The sequence below is a fragment of the Calonectris borealis genome, chromosome 11 (assembly GCF_964195595.1).
Source record: "Calonectris borealis chromosome 11, bCalBor7.hap1.2, whole genome shotgun sequence".
Lineage (NCBI taxonomy): Eukaryota > Metazoa > Chordata > Aves > Procellariiformes > Procellariidae > Calonectris > Calonectris borealis.
Window position 1 is genome coordinate 379889 of NC_134322.1, and position 20556 is coordinate 400444.

The following is a 20556-nucleotide window of genomic DNA, read 5'->3' on the forward strand; positions in this document are numbered from 1 at the left end:
GTGCGAGGCAGCTGGGAGAGGGGCGGCAGGGCTGGGGGCTGCCCAGCTATGGTGGAGCCGTGTGCCGGCATCAGCCCTGGGCGCCCGGACTGGCAGGAAGGGGAGGAAGAGCAGGAAATCTCGCAATGGCTGTATGGTCAGCACCGGGTTTCCTGTTCCTCCCCAGGAGCCGGAGCTGCACCAGGTCCAGACTGCGCCGGCTGCGGCCCCGGGAGGACGCCAGCGCCAACCCCGCAGCAGGGACCTCGCGGCACACGCAGGTTGGAGGGGCTGTGCCCCAGCAAAGCACTGGCAGGGACAGGGGACCCCTTTGTGGGGCTGGGGGTGGTCTTGGCCCTGGCCCTCTGCAGGGTCGCGGGCTGTGCCAGGGGACATCCTGCCCTGCACAGAGATGTGCCCCAGCACCTTCCTGCTCCTGCTGCACCCTTGCTGCGCGGCAGGGCACCCCGAGACCACAGCTGGGACCAGTTTGGCTCCCAACGGCTGTGCTGGAGTCCCAGGTACTGGGACGCGTCCAGGCTTGACACCTTCCTCCGGGGCTTGGCGCCCTGTCCCCCTCCTGCTGGCTTCCCACCCGTGCCCTGGCCCCCAGGAGCTCCCCCGTCCCAGCGTGCCTGGCTGCCCCTGCCACGGGCACAGGGTGACCGTGCTGACGGGCAGGACAGGGCCGGAGCTGTCAGACTGCGTGGGGCCAGTGCCCTGGCCAGGGTGAGGGGCACGGCTACGCTGCCCTCGGGGAGCAGCCCTGCGTGCACAGCAGAGGTGACGCTGCTGTTTTTGATCCCACACTTCCTCCTCCCCGGCATCATCCCCGCGGGCCCCAGCTGCTGCAGGCTTGGGGCACGCTCAGCCCTCCCGCCTGCTTTGAATGCGCTTTGCAAGTCAGATTGCATGGGGCAGGGAGGACTCTGCCCCCTGCCACCACCCAGCCCAGGTACCATGTCTCGGTGACGGGGCGATGGGGTGGGAGGGTGCGAGATGCAAAGGGCCCCGGCCACCCACGAGGGCGGTGCGGGGCGCAGGGCGGCAGCCGTGGCTCAGGCTCTCCTGCCACTCCGCAGCCTCCTCCCGCCTGGGACGGTGGTGCCATGGGCTTCGGGCCAGAGCTGTGGTGCCCGCAGGGGCACAGCGCACTGCTGCGGCTGCAGGACAGCGAGCTGCGCCTCCTGGAGCTGATGAAGAAGTGGATGTCACAGCGCGCCAAGAGCGACCGGGAGTACGCGGGGATGCTGCACCACATGTTCTCCCAGCTGGAGAAGCAAGAGGGCCCCGGGCAGCTCCGCGCCGGCCACCACAGCGGCCAGATTGGGGAGGTAGGGAAGCCCCAGTGTGGTGTAGTGCCGGAGGGCAGCCATCCCCACGCCATCCCTTACGCCCTGTCCCCGCAGTCCTGGTGGGTGCTGGCAAGCCAGACAGAGATGCTGAGCCAGATCCTGCGGCGGCATGCGGAGGAGTTGGCGGCGGGGCCGCTGGCCAAGCTGAGCCTGCTCATCCGCGACAAGCAGCAGCTCCGCAAAGCCTTCAGCGAGCAGTGGCAGCAGCTCAGCCAGGAGTATGCCCGGGTACGCGGGTCCCGGGGGGGGGAGCAGGGGTCCCAGCCTGGCCCCGCTCCCCTGACAGCGTCTCCCTCCCCAGACTACGCAGCAGGACATGGAGAAGCTGAAGGTGCAGTACCGCAGTCTGGCGCGCGACAGTGCCCAGGCCAAGCGCAAGTACCAAGAGGCCAGCAAAGGTGCCTGCCAGCCCAGCTCCCGGCCCCCCACCTGCCCCATCCCCATCCTGCTGTGTCTCCTCCCGGCCCGCCTCAGCCCCCAGCGGGTCAGCTGGAGCACCCCACGCCCTTTGGGACCCGCAGAGCAGCCTGGGCTGGGCAGGGGCTCCAGGGGTGGCAGCATGGGGAGAGTCCAGCCTGGCCCCCGGGGAGCCAGGCAAATATCCTGTGGGTTATGGGTCTTGTGACACCGAGCTGTGGGTTGGGAGCATCCCTGTGCACCAGAAGGTGTGGTGTGACCGCCCCAGCCCCATCCTCAGCCCCCCTGCCTGCCCTGGGACCCCCCTCCCAGCCCCATCACCCCCCGCCAGGTGCCCGTACACCTTGCTGGCTGCTCAGGGGGATGCGCCGCAACACGGGCCAGCGGCGTGGCGGTGGTGGGTGTTTTCCACGGCCTCTCCCCACAGACAAGGAGCGAGACAAGGCGAAGGAGAAGTATGTGCGCAGCCTCTGGAAGCTCTACGCCCTGCACAACCAGTATGTGCTGGCCGTGCAGGCGGCCACGCTCCACCACCACCACCACTACCAGCGGGCGCTGCCCAGCCTCCACCAGTCCCTCTACAGCCTGCAGCAGGAGATGGTCCTTGTCCTGTAAGAGCCCTGGCTGCCCTGCACCCTGCTGCCTGTCCCTGGGCACCCCCATGGCCCCTGAAAACCGGCGGTGCTCCCTCCTCCTGCCAGAGTCCCACTGGTCACGTGCACCTTCCCTGGCTCATCACCTGCAGCCATCACGGTGATGTCCTGCAGCACCATGCGAGATGTGGGGACTGAGGGCGTGAGCCAGCGGGATGTGGGGACCGGCCAGCCTGAGTAGCAGGGCCGGGGCAGGGGTGGTGGCATCTGGCCGCAGGGGCCCTGGGCTGGGGGCACAGGAGCCCAGCAGCCCCCAGCGCCCATGTCCCCACAGGAAGGAGATCCTCAGGGAGTACCACAGCATCAGCAGCCTGGTGCAGGAGGACGTGCTAGCTGTGCACCAGGAAATTGCCGGTGCTATCCGGGCCATCGACCCAGCCACCGAGTACAGCGGCTTCATCCAGACCCACAGGTACGGCCCCACGTGGCTGCTCTGCCGGGCACGGTCGTGGGTGCCAGCAGCTGGCATGGGGCAGGTGGGAGGCAGAGTCGCGCTGGGTACCTGCAGGTACAGCTCCGAAGTGCCACCGGCTGTGTCCTTTGATGAGAGCTTGCTGGAGGAGACGGAGAGCCTGGTGCCAGGGGAGCTGCAGCTGAACGAACTGACCATCGAGAGCGTCCAGCACTCGTGAGTGGGTCTGGGCCACGGGCAGGGGCTGCTCCACTGGCAGCGCAGCTCAGCACATCCAGCACCTGTGTCTCTTGCAGCCTGACATCGGTCGAGGAGGAGCTGGCAGCCGCCACGGAGGCTGTGAGCAGCAAGGAGCAGCGGGTGCAGGAGCTGCAGGTGGAGATCCGGGCCGAGGAGCAGGGCCGGAGCCCCGGGGAGAGGTGAGGTGTGGCAGGCGGGGGGTGAGGGGCCAGGGGCAGCAGGGGCTGACCACCCTGTCCTGTCCTCAGGGTGCACTTGCTGGGCAAGCGGCAGGGGCTGCAAGAGGTGCAGCAGCAGCTCGAGGGCTGCCTCTGTACCCAGGCCAAGCTGCAGGCGCAGCGGGACCTGCTGGCTGGGAAGCTGGCGGAGCTGGGCGCCGGGGAGCCCCTGCCTGCGCTGCCTCTGCAGGAGGACCGGCAATCGGTCTCCTCCGTGGTGAGTCCTGCCCCACCGTGCCCTGGGAGCCGCAGGGCTGGGGCATGCCAGGCGTGGCATGCTGAGCTGGGATCACCCCCCACCCAGCACACAGCTCACACCTCCCCCCAGGAGCAGGAGAGGAGCGGGGCCACCGCGCTGGAGACCCTCAAGAACCACATCTCGGGCATCTTCAGCCCCAAGTACTTGGTGAGTCCCTGGGCACCTCCCGCCACCCTGCCCTCCTGCCCGGCTCCCTTGCCAAGCCTCCCGGTCCCTCAGCACCCCCTGCCCTCTCCTCTCCGGCCCCACAGCCCCCTCACCTCCACACTCCAGCCCCTCCAGCCTCTGCTCCCCCTGCCACTGCCGCCCCCACCTCCAGCACAACCGCGAGGGCACGGCTGGGCTCACCCCTGTCTCCATCCAGCTGCCGCCCCCAGTGCCCCTGATCCCAGAGGTGCAGAAGCCGCTGTGCCAGCAGGTCTGGTACCATGGGGCCATCCCGCGCTCAGAGGTGCAGGAGCTGCTGAGCTGCAGCGGGGACTTCCTGGTGCGGGAGAGCCAGGGCAAGCAGGAGTACGTGCTCAGCGTGCTGTGGGACGGGCAGCCCCGGCACTTCATCATCCAGGCTGCCGATGTGAGTGACCATAGTCGGGGAGAGACAGCCAGGGGTGGCCCTGCACAGGCAGGTAGGGGTCCCTGCCCAGGCATGGCTCCTGGCTCTGCAGCCATGGGGGCCCTGGTGTAAGTGCACGGGACGTGTATGTACGGTACGAGTTGTGTGCACCCATCCTTGCACAGGCCAAGTGCAGAGCAGGGGTGAGAGCTCTGCATCGTGCACGTGAACTCCCACTTATGCGTGCTTGCCGTGCCCAGTGTGCATGCATGTCCCGCATTGTGTGCGTGCGTGCGTGCACACTCATCCATGCGTGCACATCCATGCACTCCAGCCCTCGTGAGCACACCCATGCGTGCATGCAGGCACAATGCCTCAGCCTCTCCTCCCCACAGAACATGTACCGGCTGGAGGGGGAAGGCTTCCCCACTATCCCACTGCTGATCGAGCACCTCCTGCAGAGCCAGCAGCCCATCACCCGGAAGAGTGGAATCGTCCTGGCCAGGGCCGTGCCCAAGGTGACAGCAGGCAGTGGGGAGGGGGATGAGTCCCCTGTGCATGGGGTAGCCCTGCCTGGCCCCTTCTCCTGCCCACAACTGGGCTGAAAGCCCCAAGCACGCTTCTCCAACCAGATGTGGTGACTCAGCCCTGGGCAGGGGGTCTGCGGGCTGAGGATCCCCCTCCGGGGCTGCGTGAGAGGGAGCTGCAGGGGCAGGGGGGGATGTGAGCCTGGGGCGGGCTGGGGGACAGCTCATCGCCTTCAGTGTCTGCTTGCTGCAGGACAAATGGGTACTCAACCACGAGGACGTGCTGCTGGGGGAGCGCATTGGCCGGGTGAGTCGGGGTGCCCTGGTCCCTGCCTGCACAGGGTCTGCGGGAGGGCAGGGTTGTCCCACGGGGGCTGCAGGAGGACAAGGCTGTCCCACTGGGTCTGCAGGAGGACAGGGCTGTCCCACAGGGTCTGCGGGAGGACAGGAGTTGCCTCGGGCCACGCCACAGCAAGCTGGGCCAGTACACCCATGTCTCTCGGCAGGGTAACTTTGGGGAGGTATTCAGCGGCCGCCTGCGTGCTGACAACACCCCTGTAGCTGTGAAATCCTGCCGGGAAACCCTCCCGCCCGAGCTCAAGGCCAAGTTTCTGCAGGAAGCCAGGTCTGTGCAGCCATCACCCTTGTCCCAGCCCGTCTGTCCATCCTCGGGACTTGGGGCTGTTCAAACCCTGCTGGGACTGCAGCACCCTTGGGCTGAGGGCCGTGTCCCTGGGTCGGCCGGGTAGAGTGTCCTGGGGACAGCACGGAGGTGGACTCACAGTGCCCGTCCTTGTCCCCACAGGATCCTCAAGCAGTACAACCACCCGAACATTGTCCGGCTCATCGGCGTTTGCACCCAGAAGCAGCCCATTTACATTGTCATGGAGCTTGTGCAGGGTGAGCGGCCCTGTCCTGCAGCCCCTGCGCTGCTGGGGCAGCTGATGCGTGTGTGTGCAAGCTCGCCACCGCATGCCAGGGCAGCTGCCCGCCAGCTCCACAATCCTGGGTGCAGGGGGGGACTTCCTGAGCTTCCTGCGCAGCGAGGGGCCCCACCTGCGGGTGAAGGAGCTGATCAAGATGACGGAGAATGCTGCCGCCGGCATGGAGTACCTGGAGAGCAAGCACTGCATCCACAGGTGGGCTCCAGCAGCGCGGGCGGGTGCCGGGCAGGGCAGGATGAACCCCAGAGTCCTCGCTGCCCCCCGTCCCGTGAGGTCGGCTGGGCGTCCGGCTGATGGCTTGGGGCTGTCCCAGGGACCTTGCCGCTCGCAACTGCCTGGTGACAGAGAAGAACGCCCTGAAGATCAGCGACTTTGGGATGTCACGGGAGGAGGAGGATGGCATCTACGCCTCCACGGGGGGGATGAAACAGATCCCTGTCAAGTGGACCGCCCCTGAAGCACTCAATTATGGTATGGTATGGAGCCGGCCACCGCCTAGCAGCCTCGCGGTGCAGCTGGGAGCTAGGAGTCTGGGGCACACCATCCTTCTCCCACGTGCCTGGTCCTGGGGAGGGAGGCAGAGAGAGCCAGGGCACCCCAGCCCTTGTGAGCATGGGCACAGCCAGGGCAGTGGTGCCATGGGTGTCCCCAGCTGCCAGCATCTGTCCCGCCCCATGTCCACAGGCCGATACAGCTCCGAGAGCGATGTCTGGAGCTTCGGGATCCTGCTGTGGGAAGCCTTCAGCCTGGGCGCTGTCCCCTACACCAACCTCAGCAACCAGCAGACACGAGAGGCGGTGGAGCAGGGTAAGGGACGTGGCCAGGGTCTGGATCTCACAGGCCACTGCGGGGTTGTGGGCCCAGCACTGCGGGTGCGCCGTGGAGCCGCGCCCATGGGACGGGCAGGACAGGGCTGTGGGATGCGAGGGGCCGGTAGCCCGGGCTGCCATGTCCCAATCCCTGCTGCCCTCCAGGCGTGCGGCTGGATGCCCCCGAGCAGTGCCCCGAGGAAGTGTACCAGCTGATGCAGCGGTGCTGGGAGTACGATCCCCGCAAGCGGCCCAGCTTCAGCACCATCCACCAGGACCTCATCGCCATCCGCAAGAGGCACCGGTGACGGGGACCACTGCGCCGAGGGCAGTGCCCTGCCAGCCCCACTCAGGACAGCACCGTGTGCCTCAGATCCATTCTGCTGGCAGCGTCCATCCCTCGGGCATGGCCTGCCTGGGAAGCAGGTGCTGCGGGGTGGCCAGATGCGGCTATGCCCTCTCCCCGGCCCAGGGCAGGAGGCTCCTGTGTGCCCCAGGGACATGGCACCCACAGCTCGTGCCGGGCTTGATCCTGTAATAAACCAATGAGCTCTGCAGCATCGCGTCTGTGGGGGCTATGGGGGGCACAGACCCCGTGGGAGCCAGCGGGGCCATGCACCCACGCTGCACCCGGGACAGGGCGCACCGGGACAGTGCACCGGCACCTCGATCCGGCCCCGGGGCTATGGGGGGCATGTCCGGGTGCGTCCCCGGGGCTATGGGGGACGGCCAGGCTTGCCCCGGGACTGTGGGGGTCCCGGCCGGGTCAGTCCCCGGCGCTACGGTGGGGCCAGCTCTGCTCCGGGAGCTCGGGGGTCCCGACCGCGTCGGTCCCGCCCCAGCGGCCGCCCCGCTGCGCTGCCCGGCGGAGCCGCCTCCCGGCGGGGCGGGCGGACGCCGGGGCCGGGGCCGGGCCCGGGGCCGGGCGGGCGGGGCGGCGGGCGGGGCCTGGCCCATCCCGGCCGCGGCAGCCAGCGGGCCCGGGGCGGGCGGTGTGAGGAGCCGGGACGGGCCGCGGAGCCGCCCAGGGTAAGAGCGGAGCGGCCGCGCCCCCGGAGCCGTCCCGCGGTGGGCGGCCCCGTACCGGCCCTCCCCGGCTTCGGCCCTCCCCGGCCCGGCCCTCCCCGGCTTCGGCCCTCCCCGGCCCGGCCCGCTCCTCGCCCTGCGCCGCGCCGCGGCGTAGAGGCCCCGGGCTGCCCGGTTCGGTGGGGCCGCCGCGGCCTGCTTCGACCCCGGCTGCTCCCGGCGCGTCCCCAGCCCCGCGACGGGCCGGGCCCGAGGCGCCCCTGGGCCCGTGCCGCCCGCCGGCGCCTCTCCAGCCCGGGCTATAAATACCCGGCGCCGGATTAAGCGAAGTAGGACGCGGGGGGGCCGGGGGCCGAGGAGGGTCGCGGTGGTGGGCAGGTTGGGCAGGCGGCGGGCCGGGCGCGGGAGCCCCGCGCTGGGCTGCCTGACCCCGGGTCCCCTGGCAGGGTTCAGCCCAGAGCGGGGGCAGGAGGCACCGTCCCGTCCCGTCCCGTCCCGTCCCGTGTCTCCTGGCCCGTCCTGCGCCTGCACCCGTCCCGTCCTCGGCCCCGGCTCGCGGCTGGGCTGGCAGGGACAGCGGCGCTGCTCTGCCCCGGTGCAGGTCTGTCCCTGCGGCCCTCCGGGATGAAGCTGAAGAAGCAGGTGACAGTGTGTGGAGCTGTCATCTTCTGCGTGGCCGTCTTCTCCCTCTACTTGATGCTGGACCGGGTGCAGCACGACCCCACGCGCCACCAGAGTGGGGGCAACTTCCCCAGGGTGAGCGGCAGGGCTGTGGGGATGGGAGAGCAGGCAAGCGGGCCAGGGCTAGCGGGGGCCAGCTGGCACAGCCTGAGGCCGTTCGGTTGCCTGGCCTGGTGCTTCTCCCTGCTGGTGTCAGTGCACATGGGGGACAGGACCTGCCTGACAAAGGGCACCGGAGGCTCTCACTGCGGCGTCTGTGTCCCCAGAGTCAGATCTCAGTGCTGCAGAACCGCATTGAGCAGCTGGAGCAGCTGCTGGAGGAGAACCACGAGATCATCAGCCACATCAAGGACTCGGTGCTGGAGCTGACGGCCCACGCGGAGGAGCAGCCAGCGCTGCCCCACCACACACCCAATGGCTCCTGGGTGCTGCCCCCTGAGAGTCGCCCAAGCTTCCTCTCCGTCTCCCCACAGGACTGCCAGTTCGCCCTGGGGGGCAAGGGACAGAGCCCAGACCTGCAGGTGAGGGGCCAGTGTCTCAGCCCCTGCTAGCACAAGGGGGTCTGTACCAGGGCATCCGGGGGGTCCTGGCCCTACTCTGTTGAGGGTTTCTCAATCTGGTGTCTGCCCTGAGCCCTGTCTCCCACCTGGCAGATGCTGGCTGTGTATTCCCTGCTGCCCTTTGACAACCAGGACGGTGGTGTGTGGAAGCAGGGCTTCGATATCACCTATGAGCCCAATGAGTGGGACACTGAGCCTCTGCAGGTGTTTGTGGTGCCGCACTCCCACAATGACCCGGGTGAGCAGTGGGTGAAGGTGGGCAGGGGAGGGGAAGGGCTAGCCCAGCCCCTGCCGGCCCACACTGCTGGCGGAGAAGGACTGGGCCCCACACAGTGACCCCCCATGCGTGCTGGCAGGCTGGATCAAGACCTTCGACAAGTACTACTATGACCAGACGCAGCACATCCTCAACAGCATGGTGCTGAAGATGCAGGAGGACCCGCGCCGGCGCTTCATCTGGTCCGAGATCTCCTTCTTTTCCAAGTGGTGGGACAACATCAGTGCCCAGAAGCGGGCTGCGGTGCGGAGGTAGGGCCGCCGCCTGGCCTCGGTGCCCGGCATGCTCCCTGCCCAGAGGCAGGGTGCTGTGGGAGGCGCGCCGGCTGTGAGCACGGGGCGCGTGAGGGAAGGGCCCTGGGGAGACGAAGGCTGCCCTGGCTGCAGTGCAGTGTCCGTGGGCTCCGCACTTCTCACCGTGGAGTGCCCTGGCACTGCCAGCAACCTCTCAGTGCCACAAGATGTTGAAACCACAGCAGTGTGAAGTGAGAGCCAGGGTGCTGCCAGCACTGGGGCCTCCGCAGTGGGGGCCTGAGGGGCTGCGTGAGGCAGGCTCCTTGTGCTTATGGGGCTGGAAAACTCCCTCTCATTGCTGTAACCCCGAGCACTGCCGCAGAGCCTGAGCAGTGCCAGCGCCTTGCAAGGCCCAGGGCACCCTCAGGGGGTGGGAGACCTGGAGAGCAGGACTGTGTGGTGGGAGAGGGCCCCCTTGTCAGCCCCCCTGCCCCAGGAGGGCTGGAGGTGGAGGACAGAGAGAACATGGGCTGCAGGGCACAGTGGAAGGCATTGGCCTGTGTGGGGGTAGGCTCTGGCTGGGGCCTCGGCCAGCATGGTGCTGTGGAGGGATGTCTGTTCGGGGCTGCACGTGGGGACAGCGTGGGCACTGTGCAGCAGCCGGTGGTTGCGGAGGCTGCGGGTAGGACCCAGGTGACTCCAAGACAGGGCAACGCTCTGCCATGGACACACGGCTTGCCACAGGGCTCTGCCCAGAGCTGATCACATCTCATCTGTCCCCCTTGCAGGCTGGTTGGCAATGGACAGCTGGAGATGGTGACGGGTGGCTGGGTGATGCCCGACGAGGCCAATTCCCACTATTTCGCTATGATCGACCAGCTGATCGAGGGGCACCAGTGGCTGGAGAAGAACATTGGTGAGAACTGGGCAGGATGCCGGGCAGGAGGGCAGGGTGCTGGCTGAGGGCCTGCTTGATGTGCCAGTGGGCACCCCCATCCTGGCAGGAGCCTACTCATGGTGGGTGCTGCTGGGCCCAGTGTGGGGCTGACTGGTCTCTCTGCCCCCAGGCGTGACGCCCCGGTCGGGCTGGGCTGTCGACCCCTTTGGGCACAGCTCCACCATGCCCTACCTGCTAAAGCGCTCCAACCTGACGGGCATGCTCATCCAGCGCGTGCACTACGCCATCAAGAAGCACTTTGCTGCCACCCAGAACCTGGAGTTCATGTGGAGACAGACATGGGGTGAGGGGCTGCTGGGGAGGCGACCGCAGAGGGGGCCCTGCCGGGGTGGGTGGCAGCAGGGAACAGCTATCAACCACATTCGTTTGCGGATGGCGAGCCGAGCGCCAGGAGGCGATGGCTCTGCCCTACAGTGGTTTTGTCCTGAGGGACAGCCCCAGGGTGACTCCCCTTTGTGCCTGGTACTCCGGGGAGGCTGCTGTGCTCTCTGGGCTCCAAGTGGGTGAGCCTGCGTGCCAGATCTGCTCTGTCCCAGCAGCCGTCCCCAAACCCGCTGGGTGTCCCACACCCAGTCCTGCTTGGGGATAGGCAAGGGAGAGGCATTGCTGGTGCTCATCTGTCCTTGGTCCCGCAGACCTGGACGCCAGCACCGACATCTTCTGCCACATGATGCCCTTCTACAGCTACGACGTGCCCCACACCTGTGGGCCAGACCCCAAGATCTGCTGCCAGTTCGACTTCAAGCGCCTGCCGGGTGGCCGGATCAACTGCCCGTGGAAGGTGCCTCCCCGAGCCATCACCGATGCTAACGTGGCGGAGCGGTGAGTGCTGCAGGGGCAGGGACAAGCAGCTGTGAGCCCCATGGCCCTGTCCGGGAGCCAGCCTCATGCCCTGGCCCCCCATGGCAGAGCCCAGCTGCTGCTGGACCAGTACCGCAAGAAGTCCAAGCTGTACCGCAGCAAGGTGCTGCTGGTGCCTCTGGGAGATGATTTCCGCTATGACAAGCCACAGGAGTGGGATGCCCAGTTCCTCAACTACCAGCGCATCTTTGATTTCCTCAACTCCCGGCCCAACTTCCACGTCCAGGTACGTGCAGGGAGGTCCGGGGCAGTGCAGGGGACCGGTGGGGAGGAGGGCCCCACATGCGAAGCCCAGTCGGAGGGTGGGCAGTGCCGGGAGGGGTGGTGGGAGCCCCCGGCCACAGGAGCTACAGCGGCTCCCCCACGCACTCGGGGCTGCACGTGCCATCCTGCAGGCGCAGTTTGGGACGCTCTCCGATTACTTTGACGCTCTGTACAAGAAGGTGGGCATCGTGCCGGGGATGAAGCCGCCCGGGTTCCCGGTGCTGAGTGGGGATTTCTTCTCCTACGCGGACCGGGAGGATCACTACTGGACAGGCTACTACACCTCCCGGCCTTTCTACAAGAGTCTGGACCGGGTGCTGGAGGCCCACCTCCGGTGAGGGGAATTGGGCTGGGCCCGGGGTAGGGGTTGCGTGCAGGGGGCACGGGCAAGGGTTGGCTGGGCAGCACCCAAGAGCCCCAGCAGTCCCCCGCTCTGTGCCCAGCTGCCAACGTGCTGGGGGTGGCCCAGGCGTAGCCCAGGCAGTGCCAAACCCTTGCCCAGCCCCAGGGCAGCATGTGCCCCCTGCCTGCTCTCCCCGAGGCCAGGCCCCTGTGCATCGAGAGTGATGCACGCGCTGGGCACCATTGGCGTGAGGGCAGGCTGGGCTGGCTGCTCCTCCTCTGCCCTCCGTCTTGGCACTGCTCGGCCCAGAGCATTGGGGCGCGGAGCAGGGACCCTCAGTGACCCTGTCCCTGCGCAGGGGGGCAGAGATCCTGTACAGCCTGGCGCTTGCTCACGCCCGCCGCGCTGGCGCCGACGGCAGGTACCCGCTCTCCGACTACGCCCTGCTGAGCAACGCCCGCCGCAACCTGGGCCTCTTCCAGCACCATGATGCCATCACTGGCACCGCCAAGGAGGCTGTGGCAGTTGACTATGGAGTCCGGTGCGTGCAGGGGGCTGGGGTGCAGCCCTGAGGGGGCCATCTCAAATTGGGGCTGGCGGGCTTGGGGCTGGGAGTGTGGTTGGGTGTGGTGGTCCTGTGGGGCCCCTCTCCTAGGGGGGAGGTGGGGAGTGTTGGGGGGACGCTGGGACAGGACAGGGGGACGGTCCTGGGTGGCTCACTCTGCCTGTGCCTCAGGCTGCTCCACTCTCTCACGAACCTCAAGCGCGTCATCATCAATGCTGCACATTACCTCGTGCTGGGGGACAAGGACGCCTACCACCATGACCTCGCTGCACCCTTCCTTGGCACGGTGAGCAGCACCCTGCCCCATGGCTCCCTGCGCCCCAGCACACTGGGGCAGCTGTCCCCATGCCCCCAGGGAGCACAGCCCTGCCTGCCCGCTCGGTGCTGGGTGGGGGCCTGGGGAAAGGGTCCAGCTGGGCCTGGCTGGCAGGCATAGTGGGCGCACCCCGGCTCTGACTGCTCCTCTCCCCAGGACGACATGCGCCCCAACCAGGACTCCCTCCCGGAGAGAACAGTTGTCAAACTGGACACCTCGCCCCGGTAGGGGCTGCCTGCCTTGCTCTTGGGGCTTGTGGGGCCGTGGCGGGGCAGTGAGGGGGGTACCTAGGACTCTGTGAAGCAGTGGGTGGGTGCACGGGACCCATGGGTGGTGTGGGGCACGGGGCACCCAGGACGCTGTGGGGCTGGGGTGGCCATCCCTGTGTGACCCCACCCGCAGGTTCCTGGTGGTGTTCAACCCCCTGGAGCAGGAGCGCCTGAGCGTCTTGCCGGTGCTGGTGGACTCCCCACATGTGCGTGTGCTCTCCGAGGAGGGGCAGCCCCTGCCTTCCCAGCTCAGTGTGCACTGGGGCTCCGCCACCGACATGGTGCCCAACGTCTATCAGGTATGGGGTGCCCCAGTGCCACTGCCCACCCCCATCCTCAGCGTGCATAGCCCGTCTGTGCCAGCCTCCCGTCCTCACATGCTGCCCCCATGGCAGGGACACCTCTGTGGCAACAAGTGTCCTCGCATCCCAACACAAGCTCACACTGCTTGCAAACGCCCAGGTCCCCGTGCACGTCCCCCCTCAGCAGAGGCCCCGGAAGTGCCGAGCCGGGGTCTTTGCCCTGCCGACAGCCAGCAGGTCCCCACGCGCGGGCTGCCCTCCTGCGGAGGGGCTGGCTCAGGTCTCCATGCTGCCCACAGGTGTCTGTCCTGGCCCGCCTGCCTGCGCTGGGGCTGCGTGTGCTGCAGCTGCACAAGTCCTTCGACAGCCACGCCACGCTGAAGTCCTCCGTGCGCTTGTACCTGCACGGCCAGGACTTGCCCGTGCGCAAGCAGGAGGCCGTACCTGTGCACGTCTTCCCGGCCACCGCTGATGACTTGTGCCTGGAGAACCAGCACCTGCAGGCCTGCTTCTCGGGACGCTCAGGCCTGCTGCAGGCAAGTGCAGGGGTCTGCCGGGTGGCATGGGGGTGAAGGAGGGGAAGGGGACACAGTGCTGCCTTGTGCAAGGTGCGCTCACCACTGGGCTGGCCCGTGCCCCACAGAGCATCCGCCGAGCTGGGGAGGAGCGGGAGCAGAGGGTGAGCAGTGAGTTCCTTGTCTATGGCACCAGGACCTCCAAGGACAAAAGTGGAGCCTATCTCTTTCTGCCTGATGGCGAGGCCAAGGTACGGGGACTGCCTCCGGCAGCCAGCTGGCAGCCGTGCCTGCACTCACATGACAGTCCTGCAGGCAGCAGCCTCAGCGCAGCCCTCCTTCCCCCACAGCCCTATGCCCCCAAGGACCCCCCAGTAGTGCGGGTGACGGAGGGCCCCCTCTTCTCAGAGGTCGCCAGCTACTACCAGCATGTTCAGACTGTAGTGCGGCTTTACAACGTGCCAGGTGAGACATCATGAGGCTGTGCCAGGGAGGTGGCTGGCCCGGGGGTGCTGGGCCATGCTGCCCGTGAGGCCCAGCCCCTCACTGCCTGCCTGCAGGGGTGGAGGGCCTGTCCCTGGACGTGTCTTGCCTGGTGGACATCCGTGACCACATCAACAAGGAGCTGGCCCTGCGCTTCAGCACTGACATCGAGAGTGACGACACCTTCTTCACGGACCTCAACGGTTTCCAGGTATCTGGCAGCCTGGGGAGGGACAGCAGCTGCCCACGGGGGGACGGTGCCCTGCCACCCGGCACTGGGCACTGTGGGAGCCTCCTCCAGCCGCTGACCTCTGTCCCTTGGCAGATCCAGCCCCGCAGGTACCAGCAGAAGCTGCCACTGCAGGCCAACTTCTACCCCATGCCAGCCATGGCCTACATCCAGGACACGCAAAGCCGCCTGACGCTGCACACAGCCCAGGCCCTGGGGGTCTCCAGCCTCGGCAGTGGTGAGCCGGCCCCACGGGGGCCATGGGTCTGTGCCCTGGGGGGCCTGCCGCAGAGCCGGGGCTGCCCTTGGTGGGGGATGCTGGGGAGGAGGGTGCTGCATGGTGGGCAAAGGGGGATACTGGGAAGGAGGGTGCTGCGGGCTAGGCACAGGGTGCCCTGGTCATGCTGTCTTTGGGGGCTCCCTGGCTGCCCCCAGTCCTGTGGGAGCGTTTCCATGCGTGGCAGCAGAGGGGCCATGCAGGGTGGCTGGCTCATGTTAAAGTCCGGGGCGCTGGGACCCGCTCTCTGCAGGCCAGCTGGAGGTGATCCTGGACCGGCGCCTCATGCAGGATGACAACCGGGGCCTGGGCCAAGGGCTGAAGGACAACAAGCGGACCTGCAACCGGTTCCGCCTCCTCCTGGAGCGCCGCACCACTGCCAACAAGGTGTGTGGGCTGTGAGGCCACAGGACCAGGGTTGGGCATGGTGCCGCTCGCCCAGAGAGCCCAGCCCTGCCTTGGGACGGAGCAGGGTGGAGGCATGTGCAGAAAGCCACGCGTGCAATTGGGTGCAGGGTCTCCTCCCCTGCTGTCCTGTGGCCCCCCCGGCCATCGTGCTGGCACTGCACAGGGATGGGACGGGCCTGCAGGAGGGGTGTGTGGGGAGGGTGGGACCATGGATCGGGGTCTGTCCCGCAGATGGGGTGTAGAGCCACACCACCCTCATAATCACAGTGTTCTTGTCCCATCCCCTTGCTGCTCTCTATGCGTGCGCCATGTCACTCACTCAGAGCTCCAGCTTCTTTTCCAAACTGGCCTCCACGTTTAAAGCCTTGGGCTTCCCCGGCGCCAGGACTGGCAGCCCAGAGGTAACGGCCGGCCTGGCCCCACTGTCTCTCCCTGTCTCGTGCACTAGCTGCCTGCGACTAGCCTAGCCAGGTGCCATAGCAGGCCTGTAGTCTGACCATCAGCTAGCTGGGGTCCATGCAGGCTGCCCAGCCGACAGCTGCCCTCCCTGTTTGGGCACTGGGGAGGGTGCCATGCCTGGGTGGGCGCAGCTTTGGGTGCCCTGTGCTGGCAGGTACCTGTTCTAGCGCTGCTAGAGAGGCTGCAAGGAGCGGGAGGCCCCATGGGCCCTGTCCAGGTTCTGCCTGGCCCAGCCGCTCCCCTGGCCTGCACTGACCTGTGTGCTCTTTGGCCCGTGCAGGATGGCCGCCCGATCAGCTTCCCCTCCCTGCTGAGCCACATCACCTCTATGCACCTGAATGCTGAGGCCCTGGTCATGCCCGTGGCCCAGGAGAAGCTGGCCCCACCAGCCCTGCGCTCATTCATGCCCCTTTCTACCACCCTCCCCTGCGACTTTCACATCCTTAACCTGCGGATGCTGCAGGCAGAGGTGAGCTGTGGCCCATGAGTGGGACAGGCACAGCCCCGGGGACAGCAGGACCCGTGGGGGGTCTCACGTCCGCTGTCCCCAGCATTGCACCTCACACCCTGGCTCCCTGGCAGGATGACTTACTACCCTCAGCCGAGGCAGCCCTGATCCTGCACCGCAAAGGCTTTGACTGCAGCCTGGAAGCCAAGAACCTGGGGTTTAACTGTACTACCAGCCAGGGCAAGGTAAGACCGGGCTGTCGCCTCCACCCACCACTAGGTCAGAGCCAGGCTGGGGCCCCTGGCACATCTGGCGTTACGCCTGACTCCTGTGCCAAGCCAGGATGCAGGCTGGAAGGGGCCCCCAGGACCCCCAGCACCAGCGTCCCAGAACTGGTGGCTGGTCAAGAGTCCCACAGTGCAGCACGCAGCCCCACTCTGCCCCTTGCCCAGGCAAAGCTGGAGATGTTGGTTTCTCATGAAGTGGGTCTGGAGCCTTCCATGAGCCCCGCGTCCCTCAGCGAGGAAGGGCAGAGCTTGGGCTGGGCGGGGTCAGCGTGCTGCCCTGGGTGCCGTGGGGGGCCTGCGAACCGGCTGCTGGCACAGTGCGTGTGGGGCTGCCCCGTGCAGGGTGCTGTGCTGCCAGGCACCGCGTCCCACTCATCTGGGCCATCCTCCCTTCTCCCTCCTTTCTCCTTAGCTGGCCCTCGGCAGCCTGTTCCAGGGGCTGGAGCTGGGCTCCCTGCAGCGCACCTCATTGACCTTGATGTACCCGCTGGGCACGGTCTCCAACAGCACCAATATCCACCTGGACCCCATGGAAATTGCCACTTTCCGCATCCGCCTGGGGTAGTGGCTCCCAGAGCGGGAGAGAAGCAGACTGGCTGGGCAGCATGGGAGTGGCCGCTGAGCCCAGCAGCACCAGCATGGCCTGGGAGAGGCTGGGCCAACGGGCCTGTGGCAGGCAGGCAGGCACTGGGCAGGAGGTGCCGGACTTGCAAAGGCTGCTGCCTTCTAATTTATTAATCCTGTGTTCTCAGATAGATTTCAGAAGTGGACTGCTGTGGCAAGGCTGCCGGATGCTGCTTGGGCATAGAGGCCACAGGCTGGGCACTGCTCCGAGCAGAGTACGGCTGGCAGGGCAGCGGGCCAGGCTCTGCCGCTGCCGGCAGGATGGGCACAGCTGCCCTGCTGCATTTGCACGGCTGCCCGGGAGGGTGCTCACCCCAGCATCTTGGGGCAGGGGCCTGTGCTGGGCTCCCCTGGACCTGTGGGGCAGCACAGGGGCTGCCAGGAGCCTGGTGGAGTTGGGGCAGCTGGCCGGGGAGGTGCTGTGGACTGGAGACTGAGCTCGCCTGGAGCTTGTAGGAAACACGAGGCTGTTTCAAAGGGCTTCAGCCTGTGTCTGGTTCGTGATTCTCGCACTGGTTGTGTGGGGGAGTGGGAACGGTGCTCTGTGGTGAGACGGGGCAGCACCCTGAGGCAGCAGGGAGGCAGACTTGGAGCTCTGGCCAGGGCCAGTCTGGGTGTGCTGGGCAGGCTGCGGGGGCTGTGCTGTGCTCTGCTTTATGGGGTCCCTGCCCTGCCAGTGCTCCTGGGGCTGAGCCGGGCGTGGGGCCCAGGGTACATGTGAGAGGCTGGTGGCATGGCCAGGCCCAGCCATGCTTGGGAACAGGCAGCGCCTGGTGCCGGTGGGGTGCAGACCAAAGTTAGGCAGCTCCCTGTGCAGGCAGCAACACATGGGTTAAGTGTGGGAATGGACTCTCCCAAATTCAGTGCCTTTAGCCCACTCTCTGTGTCAGCATGGCAGCCTGGTCTCCGTTGAGCTCTGGCTGCCGGCGGCGGAGGGGCAGGTGCTGACAGTCACTGGGGGCTCCCTGGCACCCCAGGAAGGGGGCCCAGCCCAGCAGGGAGGGGATGGGGGGACATTGCCTGGTGCAGCACCCATGTCTGCACCCCTGCACCGCTGGGGTGAGCGCCTGGCACAGCAGCCTCCTGGGGCTCAAGGGTGCCAGCTGCTCTCAGGGCTGAAACGCCTGCAGCTGCTGGGGGAGCCGGACCCTGCTCCTGTGCACAGGGCCATGGGGCGCTGCTGGCCATGCCCAGCTGTCCAGAGCAGGCTGAGATGGAGTGGTGTGAAGCCCTCAGCCACTAGCCAGTCTGCAGTGCTCCAGGAAACCACGTCACATCACCAGGAGCATCCTCTCGGTTGCTGTGGGGACCGCAGGGGCTGCCGCGCTCCCCTGGCCCCCCCGGGGCTAATTACTGCAAAGGGGTGCCAGTGGAGAGGGCCGCAGGGAGGGCCGGGTGAGGAGGTGGTGCTGGCTGAGCTCTGTCTCGGTTTCCTGCACAGCCTCCAGCACAGCCTGCATCCTGCGGGCTCGGCCACGGCCCCGCACACTCACAGCCCTGAGAACGGGCAGAGAGCATGGAGCCAGCGTGGATCGGCCCTGGCAGCTCAGCCCCTCGCACTGCCCTGGGGCCAGCCTGGCATGGTGCAGCACAGCCCTGATGCACGGCTGGGGGTGCGAGCACACTTTGGGGCTGTGCTGGGGAGCAAGGGACCACAGCCCTGCACTGGCACAGTGTGCCACTGGTGGCTCTGCTGGAGCCTGGCTAATGGCATGGCTGGCGGGGGGCCAGGCTGCTGGCGCAGGGCCCGCTGCCCGCTGGGGCTGGGCTGCTGAGGGGCTGCGGCACAGCCTGCCTGCCCACAGCCCCAGGGCCAGGTGCTCGCCCCACGCCCCTGCCTGGCCTGCGGCCCTCGCCTGCAATGCCGGGAACCCCAGATGGGCTGAGATGCCCAACCAGGGCCCATAGACCCGGTGGCCAGTGCCCCGCTGCGGGGTGAGGAAGGCGCCTGCATCCCACACTTGGCCCCCAAGAAGCTCATTAGTGATGCTCCCGCCTCCCGCCCCGGTCCCTGCGGAGCGGGCAGCGAGTGCAGGAGGCTCTAATGGCTCCAAGCGGCTCTTGATGGGCCGTGATGGAGGCGGGAGCAGGAGGGGCTGTGGTTTCTGCCTCCACTGGAGCCAGAGCTGCCTCTGCTCAGGGTCGGCTGGGAAGATGCTGGGTCGGCTCCTGCTCCGGCTGCTCCTCGCCATGGCTCTGTGCCCTGGCCTCCTCGGGACAGGTACAGCCCTGCTTCTGCTCCTCCTGCTCCCTGAACCCGTCCTCCCTGTCCCTGCTGGGGCCTCGTCCCTTGTGGGCTGCTCCCCAATGCCCCCGATGGAGGTTCGGGGGTCTGTGCCGGGAGGCGGTGGTCTGCACTGGGGATGGTGGCCCAGGCGTGGTGGTGCTGGGGCTGGTCCCACGGCAGCACATCTGTGAGAAGAGAAGTGCTGTCCCTGTGGGGTGGTGGGGAACGGAGAGGGACTGGCCTGGGGGCTTTCCCCTTCCTGCTGCCGCCATCATGCTCCTTGCCCGTGTTTGCCTTTGCCGGCGCGATGGCGAGTGCTGGAGGTCACGGCACACACGAGGCCAGGGCCGCCAGCAGGCACTGCAGGGTGGGGCTGTGCTCAGTCGGTGCTGCCTGTCAGGCTGGAGCCCAGCCGCAACCCGAGCCTACCCCAAGGGCTGAGCTGGGGGCTCCCGTACTGTGGCGGTGAGGCCCCACAGGGCCAGGGCGCTCCCAGCCCATCCCAGCCTGGCCCATCTCTGCTGGGGCTGAGGAAGGCTCCGCTCTGCAGCGTCCCTGCGAGGGCTACCTCGCTGGAGCTGGCAGCCTGTCCCACCGGCACTGTGCTGGCTGCCAGCATGCCCCTGCCAGCAGGGGCGAAGCCCAGCGCATGCCCCGTTCATGGGCTTTGCAGCACTCCGCAGCAGGGGCTGAGCCCCAGCGCTCATGAAGTGCCTGCTCCTTGCCGCAGTCTCGGTGCAGAACCTGCACCTCTGCGAGGGCTACGTGGGCCCTGACGGCCGCTACCACCCCGGCTTCTACTGCCCGCGGCTGACGGACCCGGCTGGCCACCACTATTGCTGCCGCCCCAGCCCACACGCCCTCAAGTCCTGCTGCTCCCAGCTGGCTCTGGAGGCCCTCACCGGGGTGAACCTCTCCAGCCTGGCCGTCCCAGGCCTCCTCCGGTGAGCAGGGCTGCAGCCTGGCCGTGGTGCTTGGGGCTGGGGCTGCGGTGCCTGGGGGGTGGGAAGGGGCAGCAGGGGCTCCGGGCTCTCGGCACGGCCCCGGGGGCTGGTGTGGTGTCACCCGTAGGGCCCAAAGCTGGCCCCGGCTGGGGCCTCCCTGGTGCAGGGTGCCGGTGGGGGGGCCATGGCTGCACCCTCCTGAGGTGCCCCCCCCCCCCCGCAGGAACCCGCTGGCCCTGCCCTTCGTGGGGCTTTATGGGCTCCTCGTCCTCCTCCTCATGGCCGTCGACCTCTTCCACTTCTACCGGACCCGGCGCTGCCGCCTCAGCCACCTCCTGCCCCATGCCCGCTGCCCGCCCTGTGGTCCCCCGGGGGGGCGCCGGCCCCGCTCCCGGCTGCCCCGCAGTGCCCGCGCCCCCGGGGGGTTCCTGCCACCGCCCCACGGTGCCCCCGGCCCGACGCCCCACGGCCGGGCCTGCTGAGGGGGGGCCGCGGGCAGGGCGGGGGTACGGGGGGTGGGGAGCCGGGGGGGGGGGCCGGGCACCTGCTGGGCCGGGGCTGCCTGCCCGGGGGTGCAGCGGGGCGCGGGGGGGGATACGGGGGAGGGCACGCGCGCGGGGACACACACACGAGG

General features: G+C 67.9%; 3 protein-coding genes across 10 annotated transcripts; all 3 read left to right on the top strand.

Moving 5' to 3' along the window:
• Positions 1–133: 133 nt before the first annotated feature.
• On the top strand, positions 134–6922 carry FES (FES proto-oncogene, tyrosine kinase). Of its 3 annotated transcripts, none has more exons than XM_075159600.1 (19): positions 134–256; positions 1149–1313; positions 1389–1562; positions 1636–1732; positions 2179–2362; positions 2679–2816; positions 2913–3032; positions 3113–3235; positions 3305–3491; positions 3603–3680; positions 3898–4107; positions 4482–4604; positions 4867–4920; positions 5120–5238; positions 5419–5513; positions 5629–5752; positions 5871–6028; positions 6242–6364; positions 6532–6922. In XM_075159600.1, exons 1-19 carry the CDS (start codon positions 134–136, stop codon positions 6672–6674), a joined length of 2538 nt encoding a protein of 845 aa, XP_075015701.1. In that variant the 3' UTR covers positions 6675–6922. The 3 variants fall into 3 exon arrangements, with proteins under 3 accessions (XP_075015701.1, XP_075015699.1, XP_075015700.1); XM_075159599.1 differs by having other exon boundaries at positions 180–260; positions 1062–1313; XM_075159598.1 differs by having other exon boundaries at positions 134–260; positions 1062–1313; positions 1636–2362.
• A 382-nt stretch (positions 6923–7304) lies between these two features.
• Positions 7305–17228, top strand: MAN2A2 (mannosidase alpha class 2A member 2). Of its 6 annotated transcripts, none has more exons than XM_075159602.1 (24): positions 7305–7395; positions 7994–8148; positions 8340–8594; positions 8727–8871; positions 8990–9161; positions 9932–10059; positions 10211–10384; positions 10737–10923; positions 11011–11188; positions 11358–11560; positions 11928–12110; positions 12306–12420; positions 12607–12674; positions 12853–13018; positions 13321–13557; positions 13665–13787; positions 13887–14001; positions 14097–14230; positions 14345–14486; positions 14779–14912; positions 15257–15334; positions 15673–15861; positions 15975–16085; positions 16540–17227. In XM_075159602.1, exons 2-24 carry the CDS (start codon positions 8017–8019, stop codon positions 16690–16692), a joined length of 3522 nt encoding a protein of 1173 aa, XP_075015703.1. In that variant the 5' UTR covers positions 7305–7395; positions 7994–8016; the 3' UTR covers positions 16693–17227. The 6 variants fall into 6 exon arrangements, with proteins under 6 accessions (XP_075015703.1, XP_075015706.1, XP_075015705.1 ...); XM_075159605.1 differs by having other exon boundaries at positions 11991–12110; XM_075159604.1 differs by having other exon boundaries at positions 11406–11560.
• A 193-nt stretch (positions 17229–17421) lies between these two features.
• On the top strand, positions 17422–20404 carry LOC142086492 (protein shisa-like-1). The gene is made up of 2 exons (XM_075159551.1): positions 17422–19922; positions 20146–20404. The coding sequence occupies exons 1-2, from the start codon at positions 19684–19686 to the stop codon at positions 20402–20404; spliced, it is 498 nt and encodes a 165-aa protein (XP_075015652.1). The 5' UTR covers positions 17422–19683.
• Positions 20405–20556: the final 152 nt, after the last annotated feature.

Excerpts from the sequence above, each read along its gene's own strand:
- MAN2A2 (XM_075159602.1), top strand. The coding sequence starts at position 8,017 with ATGAAGCTGAAGAAGCAGGTGACAGTGTGTGGAGCTGTCATCTTCTGC. Across the intron at positions 14,002-14,096 it reads GCGGCTTTACAACGTGCCAG|GGGTGGAGGGCCTGTCCCTG; the intron begins GTGAGACATCAT and ends GCCTGCCTGCAG. Across the intron at positions 14,231-14,344 it reads CGGACCTCAACGGTTTCCAG|ATCCAGCCCCGCAGGTACCA; the intron begins GTATCTGGCAGC and ends GTCCCTTGGCAG.
- LOC142086492 (XM_075159551.1), top strand. The coding sequence starts at position 19,684 with ATGAAGTGCCTGCTCCTTGCCGCAGTCTCGGTGCAGAACCTGCACCTC. Across the intron at positions 19,923-20,145 it reads GCCGTCCCAGGCCTCCTCCG|GAACCCGCTGGCCCTGCCCT; the intron begins GTGAGCAGGGCT and ends CCCCCCCCGCAG.
- FES (XM_075159598.1), top strand. The coding sequence starts at position 134 with ATGGTCAGCACCGGGTTTCCTGTTCCTCCCCAGGAGCCGGAGCTGCAC. Across the intron at positions 3,033-3,112 it reads ATCGAGAGCGTCCAGCACTC|CCTGACATCGGTCGAGGAGG; the intron begins GTGAGTGGGTCT and ends TGTCTCTTGCAG. Across the intron at positions 5,239-5,418 it reads AAGTTTCTGCAGGAAGCCAG|GATCCTCAAGCAGTACAACC; the intron begins GTCTGTGCAGCC and ends TTGTCCCCACAG.